General features: G+C 38.7%; 1 protein-coding gene across 1 annotated transcript in view; it reads left to right on the top strand.

Moving 5' to 3' along the window:
- Positions 1 to 595: 595 nt before the first annotated feature.
- The window catches only part of LOC102042945 (ras-related protein Rab-10-like), a 32,246-nt gene continuing 12,953 nt past the window's right edge, over positions 596 to 19,888 (top strand). The window contains exons 1-4 of the mRNA XM_031066561.1: positions 596 to 636; positions 5,928 to 5,988; positions 9,127 to 9,265; positions 17,774 to 17,863. Of these exons, the coding sequence (XP_030922421.1) occupies positions 5,954 to 5,988; positions 9,127 to 9,265; positions 17,774 to 17,863 (264 nt within the window). The 5' untranslated portion in view covers positions 596 to 636; positions 5,928 to 5,953. The remainder of the gene's footprint in view (positions 637 to 5,927; positions 5,989 to 9,126; positions 9,266 to 17,773; positions 17,864 to 19,888) is intronic.

The raw sequence follows: 19,888 nt of genomic DNA, 5'->3' as shown, positions 1-19,888 counted from the left end.
CCCCCTCCCGGTGCCCGCGGCTCGCACACGGCCGGACCGGCGCTCTCAGCGCGGCTCTGCCGGGCTGGGAGATGTCGAACCTCCCTCTGCTGAGCCGTGCGGGTCTGCAGCCGCGTCCAGCAGTTTAAACCTTTGCCGGGGTGTCAGGACTTGTGTCACGCTGGCTCCAGAGCCACTGCAAAGAGCTGGCTTGTTACGCTGTCCTTGCTGCTTGTCTGGGCATTGGGAGCCTGCTCCTGGGGTAAACTTGTGAAGACTTGTTCCGTCTTACTGCCCACTGAGGCCCTGCTGCTGTACATCGGTGCAGGTGCAGAGAAAACAGTACAGAACCCCAGATCAGCTAGGTTGGAAATGACCTCTGAGATCATCGAGTCCAACCTGTGACCGAACTGCCATGTCAAACAGAACTTTCACTGAAAAGTTGGAAATAACAACCAGAGTTAAACACCCCCAGGGTGACTCCACCGCCTCCCTGGGCAGCCCATCCCAATGTGTACTCACACTTTCTGTGAAGAAATTGTTTGTAATGTCCAACCTAAACCTTTCCTGGCACAGCTTGAGGCTAATTTCTCTTCTTCTGTCACTTGTAGCCTGAGAGAAGAGGCCCGTCCCCACCTGGCTACAGCCTCCTTGCAGGTACCAACCTCAGAGAGCTGTCAGATGTCAGTAAAAAGCCCAGTTAATCAATACGTCAGGCTAGAAAGTGCTTTAACTTTGTGGTTTTAAATTTAATAGTTTAAGGATATCTTCTACTGTAGTTAGCAGTGTGCATGATGATTAAAGCAGAGCTGTTGCTATGATGGAAATCATTAACCCTGCCAGACCAAGTCAGTTCTGCACTGGTACCGCACGCTGCAGCTGATGGGTGATGGGGAGCTCCCCCCTGCCTTGGCACTGCCAGGCTCACAGTGCCATAGGGAATGGCAGGATGACTGTCCACATGCTGAAATCCTTGTCTCCAGCATGTGTTATGTAGGCATAGTGGTTTGATTTGCTGTGGACATTTTCCCACATCCTCATTGGGAAATTTTAATTTTTTTTAGAGTTTAAGAACAGTGTGTAAGAATACTGTTTCTTTTATTTGATTTGATTTGATTTTGAAGAGAAAACTAAATTATGCCAGGAGATTGTGTATTACTGCATTTGGAATATGCATGGTTCATTTACACATCTTTCAATCTGGAAGGAGTTGGCATAGTGGAATTAAATACCAGACAGTAGCTCTGGCAGTAGTTAGTCCAGGGAATACTTAATGTACACAAGATGACTTGACCTGCCCACATAAGAATGGCTGAACTTTAACCACTTTTTATTTTCTTGCCCTTTCTTACAAAGCAGTTTCTGAAACCAGCACAGACAAAGAGGGAAGAACACAACAGTAAAGTCAGGAAATTGATCCTAATAATGGGCAACTTGTTGCCAGGCTTAGCAAGAAACCCCAAAGAATGGCTGTAAAAATAAATAACAGCTTTGTTGATGTGGTTTCTATTGAGATTCCTGACCATGAGGTTATTTAGTATTTTGAGACATAATTTCTTTTACACCTGATTTAGTCCACTGCAGACGCAAAGAACTTTTCTATGCTATTAAGTATATATTTCCCAAGTTGTGACTTGAACTATTTCAAGGAATAGTGAAGATAACAGTTTTTGTGACAGTTTATGGACAAAGATTAATCTCTTTAGTTTCATTAGTGACACCTATTATTGAGATATGTAAAAACTTTTTTTAAAAAGTGCTTATCTGTAATATAAATGAATAATCCAAACATGGTATTTGTTACCTGAATGTGTTTTTAAAGTTATTTCTGAAATACTGTGTTACATTTAATTCCATTTTACTATGCGTTTTAGAGCTTGGACTTTGAAAACAAATGGGATTATGAGTGGTGTCTTCCGAAAGAGTAATGTTGGAAGTGGAAGGTTCCTTCTTCATTGAGACAGCTGCAATGGAGAGGATGCCCTAGAGATTGTGGCTCCTAGTGTTGGAAAGGAAGAAGACACATAGTGTTTTCTCAGTTTGTGCTGTCTCCTTCCTCACTGTTGATACCATCAGAACAAATAACTGGTTTTATCTGGATGCCTGTTTCATACAAACTCCGTCAAATGATTCCTTTCTGTTGTAAAACCTATTAAATGCTCAGCTGCTGTCAGGTGATTTTTCACCTTACTTGTCCAGTTGAAACAGTGATTTGAGTAGAGGGAAGATTATCCTGACTGTGCAGTCTTGCAACTTCCTGAGTTCCCTGGCAAAATCATGTGCCATCCCCTTCCTTGGTGGCAGAGGGTCATAGGCACAGAAGTTAAAAGGTTGTTGAAAGTCTCATTTCTATGTCATCAAGAATCACAGATTTGTGTTACGAGGAGAGATCCTAGTGTTATTACAGGGGGGAAAAAACCAGACAAGCATTTTGTAGTAGGCTCTGGTAGTTTCTAAAATTATGTATTCTATGAGAAAATGCAAAAAATACATCCACTGTAAATTTTCATTGAAAGATTTTAATGCAGCACTTAAATACTCAAGGCTAGGTGCCCTTCCTCCTCTTCAATGACATAGTTTGGAAAAATTATCAGCAGTTATAGTTTTCTAATTAAACTTGCATGCATCATAAGGTGGATGCATTGTATTATGAATAGATTATAAAGAATAAATGGTTTTGTTTAAACAATAGTATTGCTTATAAATTCATAGAGGTTTATGAACAGAAGAACCTCCTTGTATACCAGTGAACAGAACTGTGATCTCACAGGCTGTGAGGTTATTTTGCTGTGTTATGGTTGCTGGGGTCCTTCAGCACATGTGTTTTCTGTGAGAAACATTTCTGCAGAGCTGTGAGTCCTCCCAAATCTGTCATAGTTGAAAGTGGTGCAACTTCAACATTAGGATTTAAAAGTCTATGTAGATTCCCTGATATTTATTTTAGAAGGGAATAAAGTAATCAACAAAAATGAACCATATTGAAGGTAAATGTGTCTTGTGTTAAAAACATCAGTAGCAATCCACATCTTAATTTTTTTTTAGCAAAATTGGATATTTTTGTCACTCTTGTTTTCCTAACAAACCATCTTATCCCATGAGTTGCTTTTCTCAGCAAACCAGGAATTATCAGTACTTGTGACTGCTCAGACACCTCTCTGCTTCAGGCATTGCTTGACGTGTTCAGAAAAGAATCTGATGCAAGTAATGCACCAGCAACTAGGAGGGGTTAAATATTGGTTAGGAGTAACAGTGGAAACTCAACCCACCACATCTCACTGGGCACTTGCCCAGTTTGGGCACAGGAGCTGCTAGGAGCTGTTTCCCAGTTCCTGGAGTTGAAGATGCTGTATGATATGCCATGGGCTGGGTAGAACCTGCACAGGGGCGTTCACCACCCTCTGTCCGTGCTTTCACTGTTGTGTCCTGCTAAGCTGCTCAAACTTGCATTTTCTTTGGATAGATATATGTTTTTGAGCATTTTCTATCAGGAACCCACCAACTCTGTTTGGGTGCAAAGTGTGTGTAATTTTCCAGGCCAGCTGCAAAAGATCTCTTTGAAGAGGACTTCTGCAGATGGACAAAGGGAGGGAAGAGAGGGGAATTTCATAGCTGAATTACCCTGTGGCTGACTATTTTTATGCTTTTTAGACTTAATTGTCTTTAAGGTGCCTCAGTGATAATATGGGCATTATTTACTCTTTGGAATATAAGGAAAATAAATTTTCATGGCTATAAAAGTTGGAAATAACAACCAGAATTAGAGCTTGCAACCAGCATCCTCCTTCTTGGTTTTATTTGACAGCTTAAAAGAAGCAAGTACATGCTGTTGCATTCCAATAACATTTATCTCAAGAGCTGTAATCAATGCTTGCTTTGTTATGTTGATCAGGTTGTATACCAGGTAGGCCTTAAAAGCACCTGAAATCCATGAGCTGTCTTTGGCATTGTGTATCTCATTTTTCTTTTCTGTCTTTCCAATTTGCTAAGTTTGCTGGAAATTTCATATAAAGACATGAACAATTCATGCATGCAGAACATATTGACTTCTGTTTTTCACTAACATTCATTGACCTTTTAGGTCAATAAATTTTGAAGTTGACTTAAGAAGTCAATATGCCTGATTTTAATTTAGATTAAGTTTTAGTCTGATTCAGCACTCTGCTTCCCTTTTTACAATTTTTTTTTAAAAGCTTATAGCAATTTATTATTAAAATGTACATCAACTAAGAACTTTTCCCTATAGTTCTGGTAATCCTTGTCTGGAATATAATTTTTTGCTGTGCTCCCAATGCACCATTTCTAAGTGAAATTCCAGCCTCCCAGTGTATACTCTGTCCCTCTCAACTGCTTGAACATCAATTGTAGAAAATTATACAGATAATTAAACAAAACTGTGTGAATTTCAGGAGCAAATGTTTTCCATCACGTTGGAATTTCACCTTACATGAGCAAATTTTACTTAAATCACATTTCCTTCTGACAATATTAATTCCATCAAGGAAGCTTTGTGTAATACTAATTACCAATACCAATTATATTATTTCATCTTTCCTTTTCATTGAAGCTTCAATGAAAATTCATCAAGTGAAGGACATGATTATCATAATAATTTTTAAAATCCACCTCAACTCCCTTACCACATACACACAAAAAAATGGTAATAGCATTGAAAGTGCATGTGAGTGCATGCATGTGAGAGTGTACTTGTCAAAATTTTGTGCGCAATACATCTGTCAGTACAAAGGAAGGGAGCATTTCTTCTCCATTTTTGGTTTGCTGCCGTGGGTGCTTTTCTTTGATAAAGTAATTTGGCATGCATATTCTTACAGAAATCAGTTCAGTGGTATTAACTTAAAATTTTTGTGATTTTTCAATCTGTTTGGTTCCTTCAAATGACATTATTACTGCTGAAGAGGCACTGTCATTCTAAGTAGCTCAAATTTGATCTTATGGAAATTTGCCCATACAGTATGGTTGGCTGTCACAATGTTACCTCAACTTAATTTACTATAATTGACAAAAAGAGCCTAATTGTTTTTCAGTGGGGGACAAAATGGTATCAAATGGTATTATCAAATGGTATTTCAGACAATGAAGTAATAGGGGAAACAATGCTTTACTCTGCAAAAATATGTCACTCTAAGATAGCAGTTGATAGCTGGCAGATTCTAATTTTAGAACTGGAACTTCAACAGCTCATAAATCTGGGTATCATCTAACACATCTGGAGTACTAATAAAGGAAAACACTATAAATCATAAGGAAAATACCTTTGAGGAAGGATCTGTAGTGTACGTAAAGACAACATTCTGCATTGATTTTAAGTGTTAATGCTTGCTTTTAGCTTTCTGGATCTGATTTAGGCTGTAGAGCCAGTCCTCTTCATTTCAAATTAAATCCCATGTATGTTTGTCTTTGCACTTAATGTGTTCAGGCAAGTCCTGTTTCTGCTCATGTGCACCTGGATATTTTTTAGGGATTTGGAAGTAAGGACAGAAAAATTTTGTTGCACATGTGACAGCTGCTTTGTAAGCATTTTTATCTTCCCACTCATAGCTGCCATGCTCTTGAAAATCATCCGTGTATTTGCACAATGTACTGTTGGGCATAGGCCATGAAACTGCTGTCATGTCCCTTGCTAATCCATGGTAATACTTAATTGTAGTTTCAGAGTATCTTCACCTTTGCTTTGACCTGCCCTTTCTTTGCTTGGTATTGGCATTGCTTTGTATTGTATTTGTGCAATGTATTGGCACTCAGCAGTGAATAATTTCCTTTTAAAGCTTCCATTTTGAGTCTATGTGGTTGGCTAGTTATTCTTTCTATGGTATTGTTCCTTTTCACTTTCTGTTTGAAATTGCATGATAACTAGAGCTGAGAAACAATCATCTTCAAAGAGAATCCATGTTACTATGAGAAATGTTACAGATTTTCCTTTTTTCTTCTAGGCATTGATTTTAAAGTAAAGCCCATAATGTTTAATGATACAAGAGTGAAACTTCAAATATGGTAAGTTTTAATTAGTATCACAAAAGAAAACCAACTAAATTGTGTTATGACATGAAAAATCTCATCTACTTTGAATTGTGTATCTTCATAATGTGCAGGTGCTCCTACTAGAAAATTTTAAAATTTGAATTTAACCTGGGAGAGTATATTTTTTTGCATCAACTAATGTACATTAAAAAGAGGGCTGTCACCGGGTTGCATTAGCAATAAAACTTGCAGCATACAAATAAGTGCAGATCTGTGATCCCTGTGAAGTGTATTTAATTGTGTAGGAACATTGAGGAAAGTGACAAAGCAAGAAGATGTTACATTTCATTACCCATCAAATGTATGTTCAAAAGGGTCACCAACAGAAATTACTTTTGATAAGATGAATCTTTGGGAACGTGCACTATTTTTGGTTTTGAAATTTTTCTGAAGGTTATGTAGGGCTTCTGACACCTTGCTCTCCAGGCATCTAGTACTGAAGATTATCTCTATATACCCGTATTTTACTTGTCAAGGAGTAAATCTGTGTATGTATTATCTGACCGGTATTGGATCTGCACTTATTTCATCTCAGGCTTTAATGCTAAAATAATAGCGGCTTGTTTAGAGTTTTATTAAGGTATAATTCATAGAATCATAGAATATGCTGAGTTGTAAGAGACCTGTCAGGATCATTGAGTCTGGCTTCTGGGCTTGCACAGGGCACCAAGAATCACACCATGTGCCTGAGAACATTGTTCAAATGCTTCTTGAACTTTTGTCATGGTCTATGGGTGAGAAAGGTTTTTCTCTGGGTGAAAAACCTTTTCCTGATAGCCAGCCTACCTGCCCCTGACTAAGCTTCAGGCCATGTCCTCAAGTCCTGGCACTGGTCATGAGAGTGAGGAGGTCAGTACCTGCCCCTCTGCTTGACCTTGTGAGGAAGTTGTAGACTGCAATGAAGTCTCCCTTCAGTCTCCTCCAGGCTGAGCAAACCAAGTGACCTCAGGCACTCCTTGTACAGCTTCCCCTATTATCATGGCCCACCTTTGGATGCTCTCTAAGAGCTTAATGCCTTTTTTATATTGTGGTACCCAAAACTGCCCCCAGCACTTGAGGTGAGGCTGCCCCAGGCCAGAGCAGATCAGGACAATCCCCTCCCGTGCCTGGCTGGTGCTGCTGTGCCTGATGCACCCCAGGACATGCTTGGCCCTCCCAGCTGCCAGGGCACTGCTGACTCATGTTCAAATTGCCAGTGACCAGGACCCCCAGGTCCCTTTCTGCTGCTCTGCCTTCCAGCAAGTCATTCCCCAGTCTGTACACAGAACCAGGATTGCCCCATCCCAGGTGCAGAATCCAGCACTTGCCCCTGTTAAACTTCGTGCAGTTGGTGGTTGCCCAGTCCTCTCATTTGTCCAGGTCTCTCTGCAGGGCCTCTCTGCTCTGGAGGGAGTCAACAGCTTCACCCAATTTAGTGTCTTTGGCAAACTTGGTGTCCCTTTGAATCCTGCATCCCAGTGGTTGATGAAGATGTTGAAGAGAGCTGGGCCGAGGATGGAGCCCTGCAGAACCCCACTGGTGACCAGACCCCAGCCTGATGTCGCCCCATTCACTGTAACCCTTTGTGCCTGACCTGTGAGCCAGCTGCTCACCCATCACTGAGCATGGTTAATCCACTGTGTGCTGGACATTTGGTCTGGAGGGTACTGTGACAGACAGTACCAAAATTTTGCTGAAGTTCAATGAGATCATATCTGTTGGCTTTCCTAGATCAACTAGGTGGATTACCATTTTAGAGAAGGAAGTCAGGTTCAACAAGCAGGACTTTGGCATGCTGTGCTGTCTGTGGCCGATGACTGTGTTGTCGTCCAGGTTTATCTCCCAGAATAATATTTTTCATTATTTTACTGGGCACTGAAGTGAGACTGACAGGCCTGTAGTTTCCAGGGTCTTGCCCTTCTTGAAAACTGTGACAGCTTTACCCAGCTTCCAGTCAGCTGGGACCTCTCCAGACTCCCAAGACTGCTTAAAAACCAGGAGAGGCTTTGTGATGACATCAGCCAGCTTTTTGAGAATTCTCAGATGAATCCCATCAGGCCTCATGGATTTGTAGGGATCCAGCTGGAGAAGCAGATCCCACGCAATTTCAGTGTCAGCTGGGTGTTGATTATTCACACAGCCATGGTCCTCCAGCTCAGGGTGCTGAGACCTCCTTGGTCTGTCATCTGTGTTGAAGACAAAGAATGCATTAAACACCTCTGCTTGTCCCTGTCCCTCTAGGTGAGGTGACCATCCTTATCCTGTAATGAGGTGATGTTATTTCTGCACTGCCTTTTGCAATTCATATGTTTGAAAAAACTTTTTATTGTCTCCCATGTTTCTGTCAGCTTCAACTCCAGTGTAGCTTTGACCACACAGATTTTCTTCCTACAGTGGCAGACAGAATCTCTGTATTCTTTCCATGTTACCTGACTTTGCTTCTCCTGGGCATGCACCTTCCTTATTAATGTTATTTCCAATCAGGTTTCACTCATGCCAGTGATGCCATGTCTCTGGGACTGGGATAAAGCTTGGAGCTTGTCTCATTTGTTCCTCTTGCTTGGTGTAGTAGTGTAGAAACATTTCAGGTATGGTACTTTGTAGTCAAGATCTCTGGAAGCAGATTGAGGGATCCCATTTGCGTTTGTTTCCTCAAGTTTTGGCATTACGTGTAAGAGCCAGCGTGTCCTTATATTTTATGGCTTTTTCCCAAAACCTGTCTTCCATCTAAACCAGGTTGTTGTTTGTATCACAGTTTAGAAAGGGCTTGTCGAAATATGGGGATGTCATTTGACATCTTATCTTTTTATCACCTGAATTATTTATATAAAGAAGGAATGGTGGGCTTGACATTACTCTCAGGTTTCAGCCACTGGCTTGGCTTCCCTAGTAGGGCTGTATTATACAGAATAAATTTCCAGTGTATTTCTTTTATTGCTATATCTGGCACCCAGATTTTCTGTCATCTGTGTTTTTTCTTCTTCCTTTCGTGTTAGAGTACATAATTTAAAATTTGAACAATACTCCTTAAAGTAAAGTAATCTTTCTTGGGGATTCTGCAGTCTGATAATCTCTTTTTTGTTTGTTTGTTTGTTTGTTTGTATGTGTGTGATTTGTTACAATTTCCTACAGGGATACTGCTGGCCAGGAACAGTTCCATACACTTAGTACCAGCTATTTCCGTGGTGCACAAGGCTTTGTTCTCGTATATGACATCACAAATCTGAAGAGTTTTCAAAGTATAACAATCTGGATAAATGACATATATGAGGTAAATATATCTGTCAGCAATTGATCACTAAATGAAGGTAATTAACGTGTTGTTTTAAACAACTGCATGACAGGTATTCTTGTTCCTGTATGTTTCTAACCAGAATTTCTTGCATTTAACTCAGCACACAGTATGATAGTAGAATTACTGTCATCTGAAGCTGGAACGTGGTTTATATTTAGGCAAGCCCATGCTGATGGAGGAATGTTTTCTGAAGTAGTTCTAAAACATAGCTTCCCATCCCTCTTTGTGCATGCTGCATTATGGTGCTCTTGTCACTGGTGTGGATATGCATAGATCAGTCTGCATGAGCTCATCCTGGGATTTTAATTAGATTCCATATCAAAATTCCGTATCACAGCCAGTGATTTCCCTTTCCTAATTTCATTACTTCAATGTAGTTACCTCATCCCAAGATCAAAGGAATTAAATATCTTCTTTGTCCTTGCTGCATATTCCTGGAGAGGATGTTTTCAAGAGGGAGGAAGTGGGGTGGGAGGCTGTTTGGTTAGCTCAGCTGCTCCTGATGCTGCAGCCAGAAATACGTGCTTTCATGTGACATAGGAAGTGATTCAACAGCACATGGCTGCCAGACAGGGTATGTGTTCCCACTGGAGCTTGTCAGAGCCCTCTGTGCTTTGCTCTGACTTCCTATGTGGTAGAAAACTAACACAGCAAAAGAAGTTGAGTGGTTTTTCTGCTCTATCAGTGAGTTTGAGAGGCTCATAGAAAGGTCTGACACTAGCTGGGGCTGCAGTAAGGTAAACAGGTAGGAGTAAGAAGTCCAGAAGAATGTCTGGAAACAATGTGAAGGGACAGAGGCATGGGCTAGCCCTTAGACAGGAGATCATTCAGCTGACTCTAACCCTGTATTCCAAGTCTTTTTTGGTAGGTCACTGTGGATGTGTTCTCTATTAGATAGAGGCAATGCAGTTTTAGACTAGAAAAGTTCAGCTGTAAGGGACCTTCAGTGATCATCTAGTCGAGCTGCCCAACCACTTAAGCACTAACGAACACTTAAATTATGCTACTAAGAGCATTTTCCAGATGCCTCCTGATTTGGCTTGGGGAATTGACCATCTCCCTAGGAAGCCTGTTCCAGTGTTTGACCACCGGCTCAGTAAAGAAATGCTTCCCAGTGTTCAGTCTGAATATCCCTGGCACAACTTTGAGTCATTCCCATGTGTCCTGTCTCTTGATATCTGGGAAAAAGATCAGTGTCATTCTCTCTACTTTCCCTCCTGAGGAGGCTGTAGGGAGCAGAGGTATTTCTCCTCAGCAGTAGCACAACAGTTTGTAGTTACTATGCTTGTGGAAGGTGGTATAAGAATACAAGCAAGGTAGTGCTCTCCATTGATCAAAATCAAGTAAAGTTTAAGGCAAGTTTTTAAATACTCTTGTGATTTGGTGGGGGTGGATGGAAAAGGGAGCTTTTCATCTTGGGAAAGGGGGCTTGAAATAAAACCATCAAAAGCATTATTTTTTTCCCTTCACAGCTTCAGTATACAGCTGAATTAATGAATTACATATGATCATATATCCAATAATATATACATGGGATATCTTATACCCTTAGGAAAACATTACATGCACATTATCTCATTTTTTAAAACATTACTCTGGTAACCTAGTAAATCATTGTTCTTGACCTTAGAGCCATCTTAAAAGTCTTAGTGGCAACAGAGCCTAACTTCAGTAATGTGTTACAAAGGAGATTCAATGACACAATATTCTTAATGGCTTGTCTGCACAAACTTTAAACTAACACATCTGTTTTCTTACTTTTTTTAGGAAAAGCATGTGCCTTTCTTCTGTTGGCCAAACAAAAGTCACAGCCAGATATGCCACTGGTTGTACAGTTTCATGGTTAACATAGATTTAGCTCAGCAAACAGTATGAGGGCAGTTTTACTGTTACCTGAAACTGAAAATGTAGATTATCTTCACATTCCTGTCTGTCTATCTAGTTATCATCTATCTATCTACCTATCTATCTGTCTGTCTATCTGTCTGTCTGTCTATCTATATTTCAACATAAAATATTGTTCTGGCTTCACACTGGCTCCAAAGGGGTCATATTGTCCTGTCATCTTCAATTAGATCAACAGGGTGATTGATTCAGTAAGCTACAGTGCACAGCCACAAACAGCAAGAAGGGTATCAGGGCTGTATGGTCAGGATGGAGGGAAGGATGAAAGTAGCTCCTGTGGCCACCATGCATGTTTAGATCTGATTTAGACAATCAGGAAATGACACCTGCACAAGCCTGCTCTCCATTTATGACATTTTAAAAGCTTTCATGTAAATGTACTCAAGGTATTAATACTTTGACTGTTTAATCTTAACCCCTGAAGGTACTTCTGTCAGTTTAAAGTTTAAAAAATGGAAAAATACTCAATCTAAAACAATTTCTAGGAATGTAAATTGCATGATTGATTGTACCAATCTCAAAACTAGCAATTAGTGTTGTAATAGAGCTAGATAGTAATAAAAAATTTAATTTAGTCCTAGTGGGATATCAATTTCTGAAGTGTCTTGGTGAAAATATATGGGGCTATTCATTGCAAAAGAAATGTTTTTAAGCAATAACTGTTAAAAGACAGGGCATTTCATGAAAATTAATTACTTCCTGGAGGTCGGTGACATTCCTTGCACTTGCTTTGGTCTGTGAATGTAAACCAGTATTTAATTCCCTACAAATGCCCAAAATCAAAGTGACTGTTGCAACAGCACCATTTAAATTATGCAAGTGTAGAAAAAATAAATAAGTTTTTAAAAGGAAAACAGAGAGAATCCAGACTTCACTAAATACCAGACTAATAGGTGTAAAGCTTGCACCTGAACCAGTCAAACAGGAATTTTGGAGGCAATTCAGTTATTACATAATGCTCTCATTTTTTGGTTCTTTGCACATAAAGATTTTAAACAGAAAGTTTTTTAAAAATCTGTTCAGTGTGCTAAGCCATTTTTGCAACAGTTGAAAATAACAATCCAAGCAATTTAGTATTCTTAAAAACTCCCATTGATTTTATAAAAACTGGCCAGTCAGTGCAATTACAATCAGATTACCAGTAATGTTCTCATTATATTTCAGTTAGTTTAAGTGCGGAATACAGCAGCTTCACTATTAAAAATGAATTATTGTCCAAGGAAGTACAAGACACAAATATGCTTCCATATCTGTATTGCTGTAAAATTTGAATTCAGAACTAGAGGGAACTAAGTAACATAACTGTACTTTTTAAAAGCTTGCTAGAAAAATATACTCATACACAGATTAATATTTTAGGACGTTACTGGCAAGTCCAATATAGGAATATTGGATTTGTAATGCATTCATTAGGAGCATGATAATTGCAGGAAGATAACTTTAGAACCTGAAACCATTCTTTATTTGTAGAATTGCAGGTTAAGTGCAATTTATGAAAGTGTAACTCCTGCTGACCTGGCTTTTAGCTACTGTATGCACCTGTTCTGAAAGGCTGATGCTGCTTGGCCTTTAAAAATTAAATAAACACAAGCAGCTGTGTACCAAATCATCTTGCAGAAACCAGTTTTTTCCAGGATGTTTTGAACAAGATTCCAACTTACATTGGCAAATGGTTCCTCACAATAGAGTGTCTCAAATGCTCAAATAGGTGCCCAGAGGGGTTCACTTAAAACCCCATGCAACAAGGCATTGAACAAACACCCGATTTTGAAGTTGGCCCATCTTTGAGTGGAAGACTAGATCAGCTGACTTCTAGAAGTCCTTGTCAACTAAATCACTCCATTATTCACACATGGCATCTGGGTCTGCAAAAATAGATGGTATGGTTGACAATGTATGGTTGACATAGATGGTAGGTCTTAATTTACTTCTAAATACCTTGAGTTGGTTTTAATTGTGCTAGTCTTCTGATGTGGCCATCAAGGTGGCAATACCAGCTCCTAACAATTATCTCTGTGCTGGAAATTGTCTGCCATCACAGAATTTTCTGCATGGAGAAGATAATTTTCTTTTCTTGTGCAAGTCTTGGTTACAGTAGTTTGTTTAGTGGTTTTTAAAATACATTAACTTTCTATTTGTCCTACCTGAAGAAGTGATCCCTTAATCAGGATATGAACTGTATGAATTATTGAGTTGCTCTCATTTCTGCATAGTGGCCTTTTTTGGTTTGGTTCCTCTGGTCATTTGGGCAACTAGACTGTATTTCAGCATCATACTTAAATAAAAGCAGCACAGCAAACTGCTTTACAAGTGCAAATTAGTTTGACTTGAAATTCTTCTCAGTTTTTCTTCCTCAGGTGGGAAAGCTTGATGTCAAAAGATTGAATTGTCCCAATTCATAGATAGGTTTGTCATTATGGCTCTGATTAGAACTTAAAATTGTTTCTCTTGTCATTTTATTAAACTGGTTTGTCTGTAGTCTTGGGTTGGCTTTGGGATAAATTGGTTTATATCACTAGTAGACAAATAAATTTGATCAGTCATTTATTTCCACCGAAGTCCCGGAAACCAGGCATTTGTAATTGAGATCATATGGTAGCATTTAGGAAAATATGTGGAAAGAGACATGTTTGGCAATCCTAATATGAACACTGCCCATGTGATGCTTTTAAAGAGACTCTGAGGACAATCTATTTCTAACAAATTGTTATTCAGTACTACAAAGGGTAGGTTTCTAGTGTCATTGTCTAATGAATAAGAAGTTTCCCAGTTTTATGGTCTTCTCCAGCTCTGCCTTCATCTTGATGTTTGACTATGTACATGTTTTTCACATGTGAAAAGCTACATTTCTTCCTCAAAACAGACCACTTAAGAATTCCCATAGTTTATTTATCATCTGCGGGTTCTCAGTTTCACTGTTTGGACCTACAGACAAACTTCTGTTGCCTTCTTAAACTGTAATTAATGAGTATCAATATCAAGCAGCCCTTCACAGCTACACCCTGGAGATGTGGTGAAGGGACAATGTGGTGTTCTGGAAGATGTATCCCTGGATAGATAGCTTTATATGAGGACTCTGGGCGAGCTCATAATCATCATGGGGAGTTTCCTGCAGGGGAGGTTGGGATCTTTCTTGGTAGGTCTGTGTTCACCATTTAAGAAGTGAAGAGATAATTTCTTCTAATAGTCTGTAAGTACAGATATGGTATAGTTTTCTCATAGAAAAGGTGTCTGCTACTTTTCATACTCTCATGAATTCACAGCACTTCTGGAAAATAAAAACTGTAGGAAAAAAAAGACTTAACGTTTGAAAAAAACCCCACCCAAATCCCCAGACAAATTATATACAAAAGGAATGAACAAGATATTTTCACTTTTGCATTTTTGATTTCTCTTAATTGTGGTGGTGTTCGCAGGGGTCTTAGGATGAGGGAAGAGATGAGAATGTTGACTCCATGTTTCAGAAGGCTTGATTTATTATTTTACGTTATATTAAAACTATACGAAAAGAATAGAAGAAAGGATTTCATCAGAAGGCTAGCTAAGAATAGAAAAAGAATGAATAACAAAGGCTTTTGACTGTCCGAGACAGTCCAGACACTGGACTGTGATTGGCCATTAATTAGAAACAACCACATGAGACCAATCACAGATCCACCTGTTGCATTCCACAGCAGCAGATAACCATCATTTACATTTTGTTCCTGAGGCCTCTCAGCTTCTCAGGAGAAAAAATCCTAAGGAAAGGATTTTTCATAAAACATGTCTGTGACAGTTAATAGCCTCATAGTCAGGTTGTGTATTTCCCTGGCTGGGTGGACATTAAGCAGTGGGGTGAAGGGCACGGGTGGGTGGCCCCTGTCAGTAGTGTGCTACAGAGACTGTGATACTGTGATACTGTGATGTGAGTGTCCAGTGTTCCGAGTGCAGGATGTGGCACTGCTCAGTTGGAGGCTCTGCTGCTGCTCCCTCCTGTGGCCACTGCTCAGAGCAGCCTGGCTCCTGCTGCTGCCACATCCAGCTGCCTGGGAACCCAGTGGGAGAAAAACCCTTCTGCCAAAGCATGGTGGCTCCAAGCTGTGCCAAACACTTGAGAAGACTTGGTCAGTCTCAGTAAATCTCTTGGCTCCATTTTTTTCAGAAAAATACGATGATGATGTTTTCCTTCTCAAAATATAGTAGTGTACGTATTCTTCAGGTTCAGATTATATTTATTTTAACCTTCAGGATAATGTGAACTTTGAAATCTTGAAATGCAAAGAAAAACTGAAAGAGTGAATCAAAAATTGGTATTTTTTGAGATACCAGAGTAAAACTTTATCTGGAAAAAAATTATTTCAGCCTTGATGAAACTGATGTTTTTTAATAGTACTTTTCCATAATATGGGAGAAAAATGTTTCCTGAGTCTATGAGCTTATTCAGTGCTGACTTGCATAATAGGATTTTAACTGTAAAATAGCCTTCATCTTTTTAGCTATAGATTTTACCTTTGGAAAGCTTATTCCTGAGCTATAAATAACAGAGCATGAAAATATACAGCAAGCTTTTGGAAGCACTGAAAAGCCGTATTTTTGGCCAGTTGAAATCAGTGTACCCATGCAGTTTTTATGCCAGCTGAGCACATGGTCAAACTTCTGCCTAGTCATATTGATTTAGTTTTTTAAGACATCATGTATAATCAATTTTCAGAATTTAAAATGGACATCATTTTGAGTAACAGTCTTCAGTTTTCTAAATGCATGAAACTGCAAGATATCATCTTTTAAAAAGGAGAACTGTAAGTGCTGTGGTGGAGGATCCAGACAGAGTGAAAATACATTAATACATTATATCGAGGTAGAAATAGTAGTTATATGCAGAAGTAAATACTTTGTGATTGGTAGTACTAATAAATACTTGCTGAAAGGCCTTGTACCTCAAACCTCATTTAAATGTTTTTATTGTCTGAAGCTGTTTAGAAAGAACATTCCTACTGCAAAAATTTGTGCTGTTAATAGAGAAATTAAGTTACAGAATGAATTTAGTTGGTTTGTGCATGCAGTATGCAAGTATTTCCCTCTAGACTTTAACTTCACAGTAAAGTCAAATGTCACTTGTAAAACCTTCATCAGCCTTCAGTATTCTTCCAAATTAAAGGTTGATTACATAATGAGATTTAATTGTCTATTTAGCCTATTTTGGGGCTGATGTATGCGGTTTTATGTAGGAGAGCCACTGATCTTAATGAGTGAAGCTTCAATGCATTCTGAAACAGCCAACATTTTGGTCTATTAATCCAGGTAGAATAATTCATTATTTTAGGCCTCTACTTTGTACTCTTATGAAGTTTACTTCATTTTAGTAAACTGTGGGTATGAAATAAGTCTAGATGACTCTAAGAGGAGAATGGAATAAGAAAAAATAAATAGTGTCCCTTAATATTAAATTTTGCCTACTGATGAAGTCTTCAAATTGTTGTAAAAGTAGAAATAGACTAAAAATAGTGTTCTCTCATCCTTTAATGAATAGAGGTTTTTCTGTGTATGGTTGTAGTGGATTTTGTCTTATGGCAAATTTACAAAAGTTAAGCATTTGACAGAGATCAGAGATTTCATCAAAGTCCCTGTAGAGAGATCTGCAGCCTGAGACCAGGCCCTTTGAGTCATCAGGGAAGCTGTGGGAGCATGTACCTCCGGAATAAAAGCCATGGCATCAGACTACAGTAGCTTCAATTGTTTGTAGATTGAGACCCTCAGTGCCCTCCATTTAAGCACCAAAAGCAGTTTTAAATGTTATGATTTTCACAATGAATGTCAGTTTTCAAATTCCACATGCTGTTGCAGAATTATTCTCTTTTCTTGTCATTAGTCCAGTCACGTATAGTTACAATGGCTTATCTTAAAATAACACTGATGTGAAAAACGCAGTGCATTTCACAGTCATCATGCATGTGAGTGGATTAGAGGAACAGAGAAGGAGACAAGGTCAAAAAGGTAGATTTTTCTTCCTTTTGAAATCAATGAGGTTTTTAAATTTTACTTCATTAAAATCTATTGCCTTCTTCCTAGTGTCTTGGAATAATCAGACTTTTACGTTGAGTTTGAACACTTTGAAAGTAATTTTACTGTCTGTGTGCAAAAGTGAAGCACAGAGAGGTGCTCTTTCAGGTGCAGCAAATTCCTTCCCTTTTACTTGTGAGTGCTGGATGTAGAGCAGACTCATATGCTAATCCATGAATCTATTACTTTTAGTAGGGCAGTGTCTGTGAATTCAGGGCATTTCCAGTCACTTTAAAGCCTCAAGCTGGAGCATTCATCAGAAGATGGTGCCCATGCACCATATACTTTATATCTTATGAAAGGGGTTGGAAATTATACGTGGCACTTCCAAGTAGCTTTTTTCTGCTCTTTGCATTCTTGCTGTTTTCCTCCAAATCCCAGTAACTGCTGGAAATATTTGCACATATGAAGGTCATGAGAGAATTTAGCCTTTACTTTCAAGGAAATGGAGTGCTGAAGGTTAGTGTGAGCTGAAGGTGAAGGGTTTTTGTTGCTTGCTTTTTTCTTACTTGACATTTATTAATGCTGGTTCTCTTTTAGAAAGCAGGTGATGAAGTGGACGTAATACTGTTGGGCAACAAGTGTGATAAGGAGTCAGAACGGGTAGTTCCAAAACAGAAAGGAGAAAAGGTATCTTTAGTACTTTCTTTGGGTCCTCCTGAGTTTCTTAGTATGTGACTGAGCTGTTAAACCGAAAATGGTAAAAAAGCTCCTGAATTCCAAACTTCTATTAGGACTTGGCTCTAGAAGAGCAGTTGTGAAGTTCTAGAGTGCTAGAAATGCATTAAGTAATCCCTTGCTGATCTCTTCAGAATACCAAATTTTTTTTAAAGGTTAAAATGTGCTTTAAAAGTTTTAAGTGTTACAACAGAAATCTTATATAGACTGCATTTTCAGAGTACTGTTGTAATGTAATATTAAAATGAAATACATTCTGCATAATTTTTCTGATACCACCAATCATTGATATTTTTGCTCCAGTCTGACTAAAAAGAACTATTCTGGCAGCCTGTGCAAAGTGATCTGCATTGTCTGTTGAATAGCCTTGAATAAGACTGGACGAATACTGAACATCCAGCTTCCCAAAACTGTGTATGTGACATATAGTTGACTCAACTGCAGTAGAGTTTCTAGCTGCTGACCATGGGTGGGGGAAGAACTTACTAAGTGGAGAGTGCTGTTCTAAAGGGAATGGCAAAGGTCTTTCACTGAGAGCCAGTGAGGACATTCAGAAGCCATGCTATGACAGAAGAAATTGGGATAATAATTAAATATTGCGGGACAGCGGGTCCTGTATATCAGTAAATTTTGCTACTGCAAACTGTATGCATCTGTTCTCTGGAACTTGGAATTAGCCCTCCTGTTATGCTTTCAGGCATGGTGAGTCAAGCAGGATGTCTCATGTTTAAAGAAAAACACACTGATACCTTCTTGCCAATTATATAATCCCAGATTAGGAAACTTTAAAAATATAACATCAATTTTTGGACAACATTACACTCCTGAGAGTTCACAGTTCACATGCAAGATGCTTTCAATGTTAATGTACCATATCTGTGTACAAGGAATAAGGTTGCTGAAAAATACATGTTGTAGTCTCACACAAAGGATGCACTGTCAGAAACTTAGAGTCACTGGATACATGTGCACCAGAGGGCAGTAGTAGGGTTTTGCTTAGGGTATTAACCATGACATTTTCTGACTTGTGGGCTCTTAACCATGCAACCAAAATGCCTCTTAATGTAGTATTTTTTTTTCAGAAAGAAACCATTATCTCCTCCCCAGTGAGTCTGCTTTCTAGATTTCGCCTGTGTTTTGAGTCAAGGCAACTCTTCTGTTATACTATTTCTTCTTTTAATATGATTTAGAAGTGCTAAAGGATCTGACTGAATGTGCTGGAGAAAGATTCTGTTAGCAGAGATAGAGAGACACAGTAATTGTCCTCTCGCTCTAAAGAAGAAAATATCCTAATTAAGAGGGGAAACAGTTTGATTCTAACTTTGACAAATAATAATTTGTAGTTACATATTTCATATTGCCCTGATAGAATGACCTTTCAGTCTCTTGTGCAGAAGAACACTAGGTTCCCTGGGAATCTCATCATGTATATTGGCATTTCTGTAAAAATCTGTTATAACTGAGTGGCTGTTGTGTATAATTTCATTTCAGTTTAATGCTGAGAAATTTTTTTGTTGTTTCTTTTTGCACAAAATCATGTAATAATTTATTTTGTACAAATTTATGTAATTGTGGTCACTCAGAAATTGAGATATTTAATTTTAACACTACGAAGTATAATTTTCTTGTATTAATTGCTTCTTATTCACTTACATAAAAGTTCTAACTCAACCTTCTTGGGCTCCTCTGTTCACCCCCAAAATGATTATCATTTTCATTGAAAGATAAAAATGCTGAAGGTTATATGACTTGGTAGAATGTGGCTGGTTTTCTCCTATCCAATCTTTCTAACTGAAATAGCCAAGTAAAATCTTCTTCCTTTTTTTTTTTGCTTTTGCTGTCTTCATAGCTGAAGCTGATTTATAGTTTAAAAGCTGATTTTTCACACATAATAGAACTCTGCACAGTTTTGGAATATTTCAGACATATCTCTCTGATTCAGCACTAAGAAATCACACCAGCACTTTGCTAGGAAGT

This window comes from Geospiza fortis, unplaced genomic scaffold, assembly GCF_000277835.1.
Source record: "Geospiza fortis unplaced genomic scaffold, GeoFor_1.0 scaffold53, whole genome shotgun sequence".
Taxonomy (NCBI): Eukaryota; Metazoa; Chordata; class Aves; order Passeriformes; family Thraupidae; genus Geospiza; species Geospiza fortis.
This window is presented reverse-complemented; position numbering and strand designations above follow the sequence as displayed.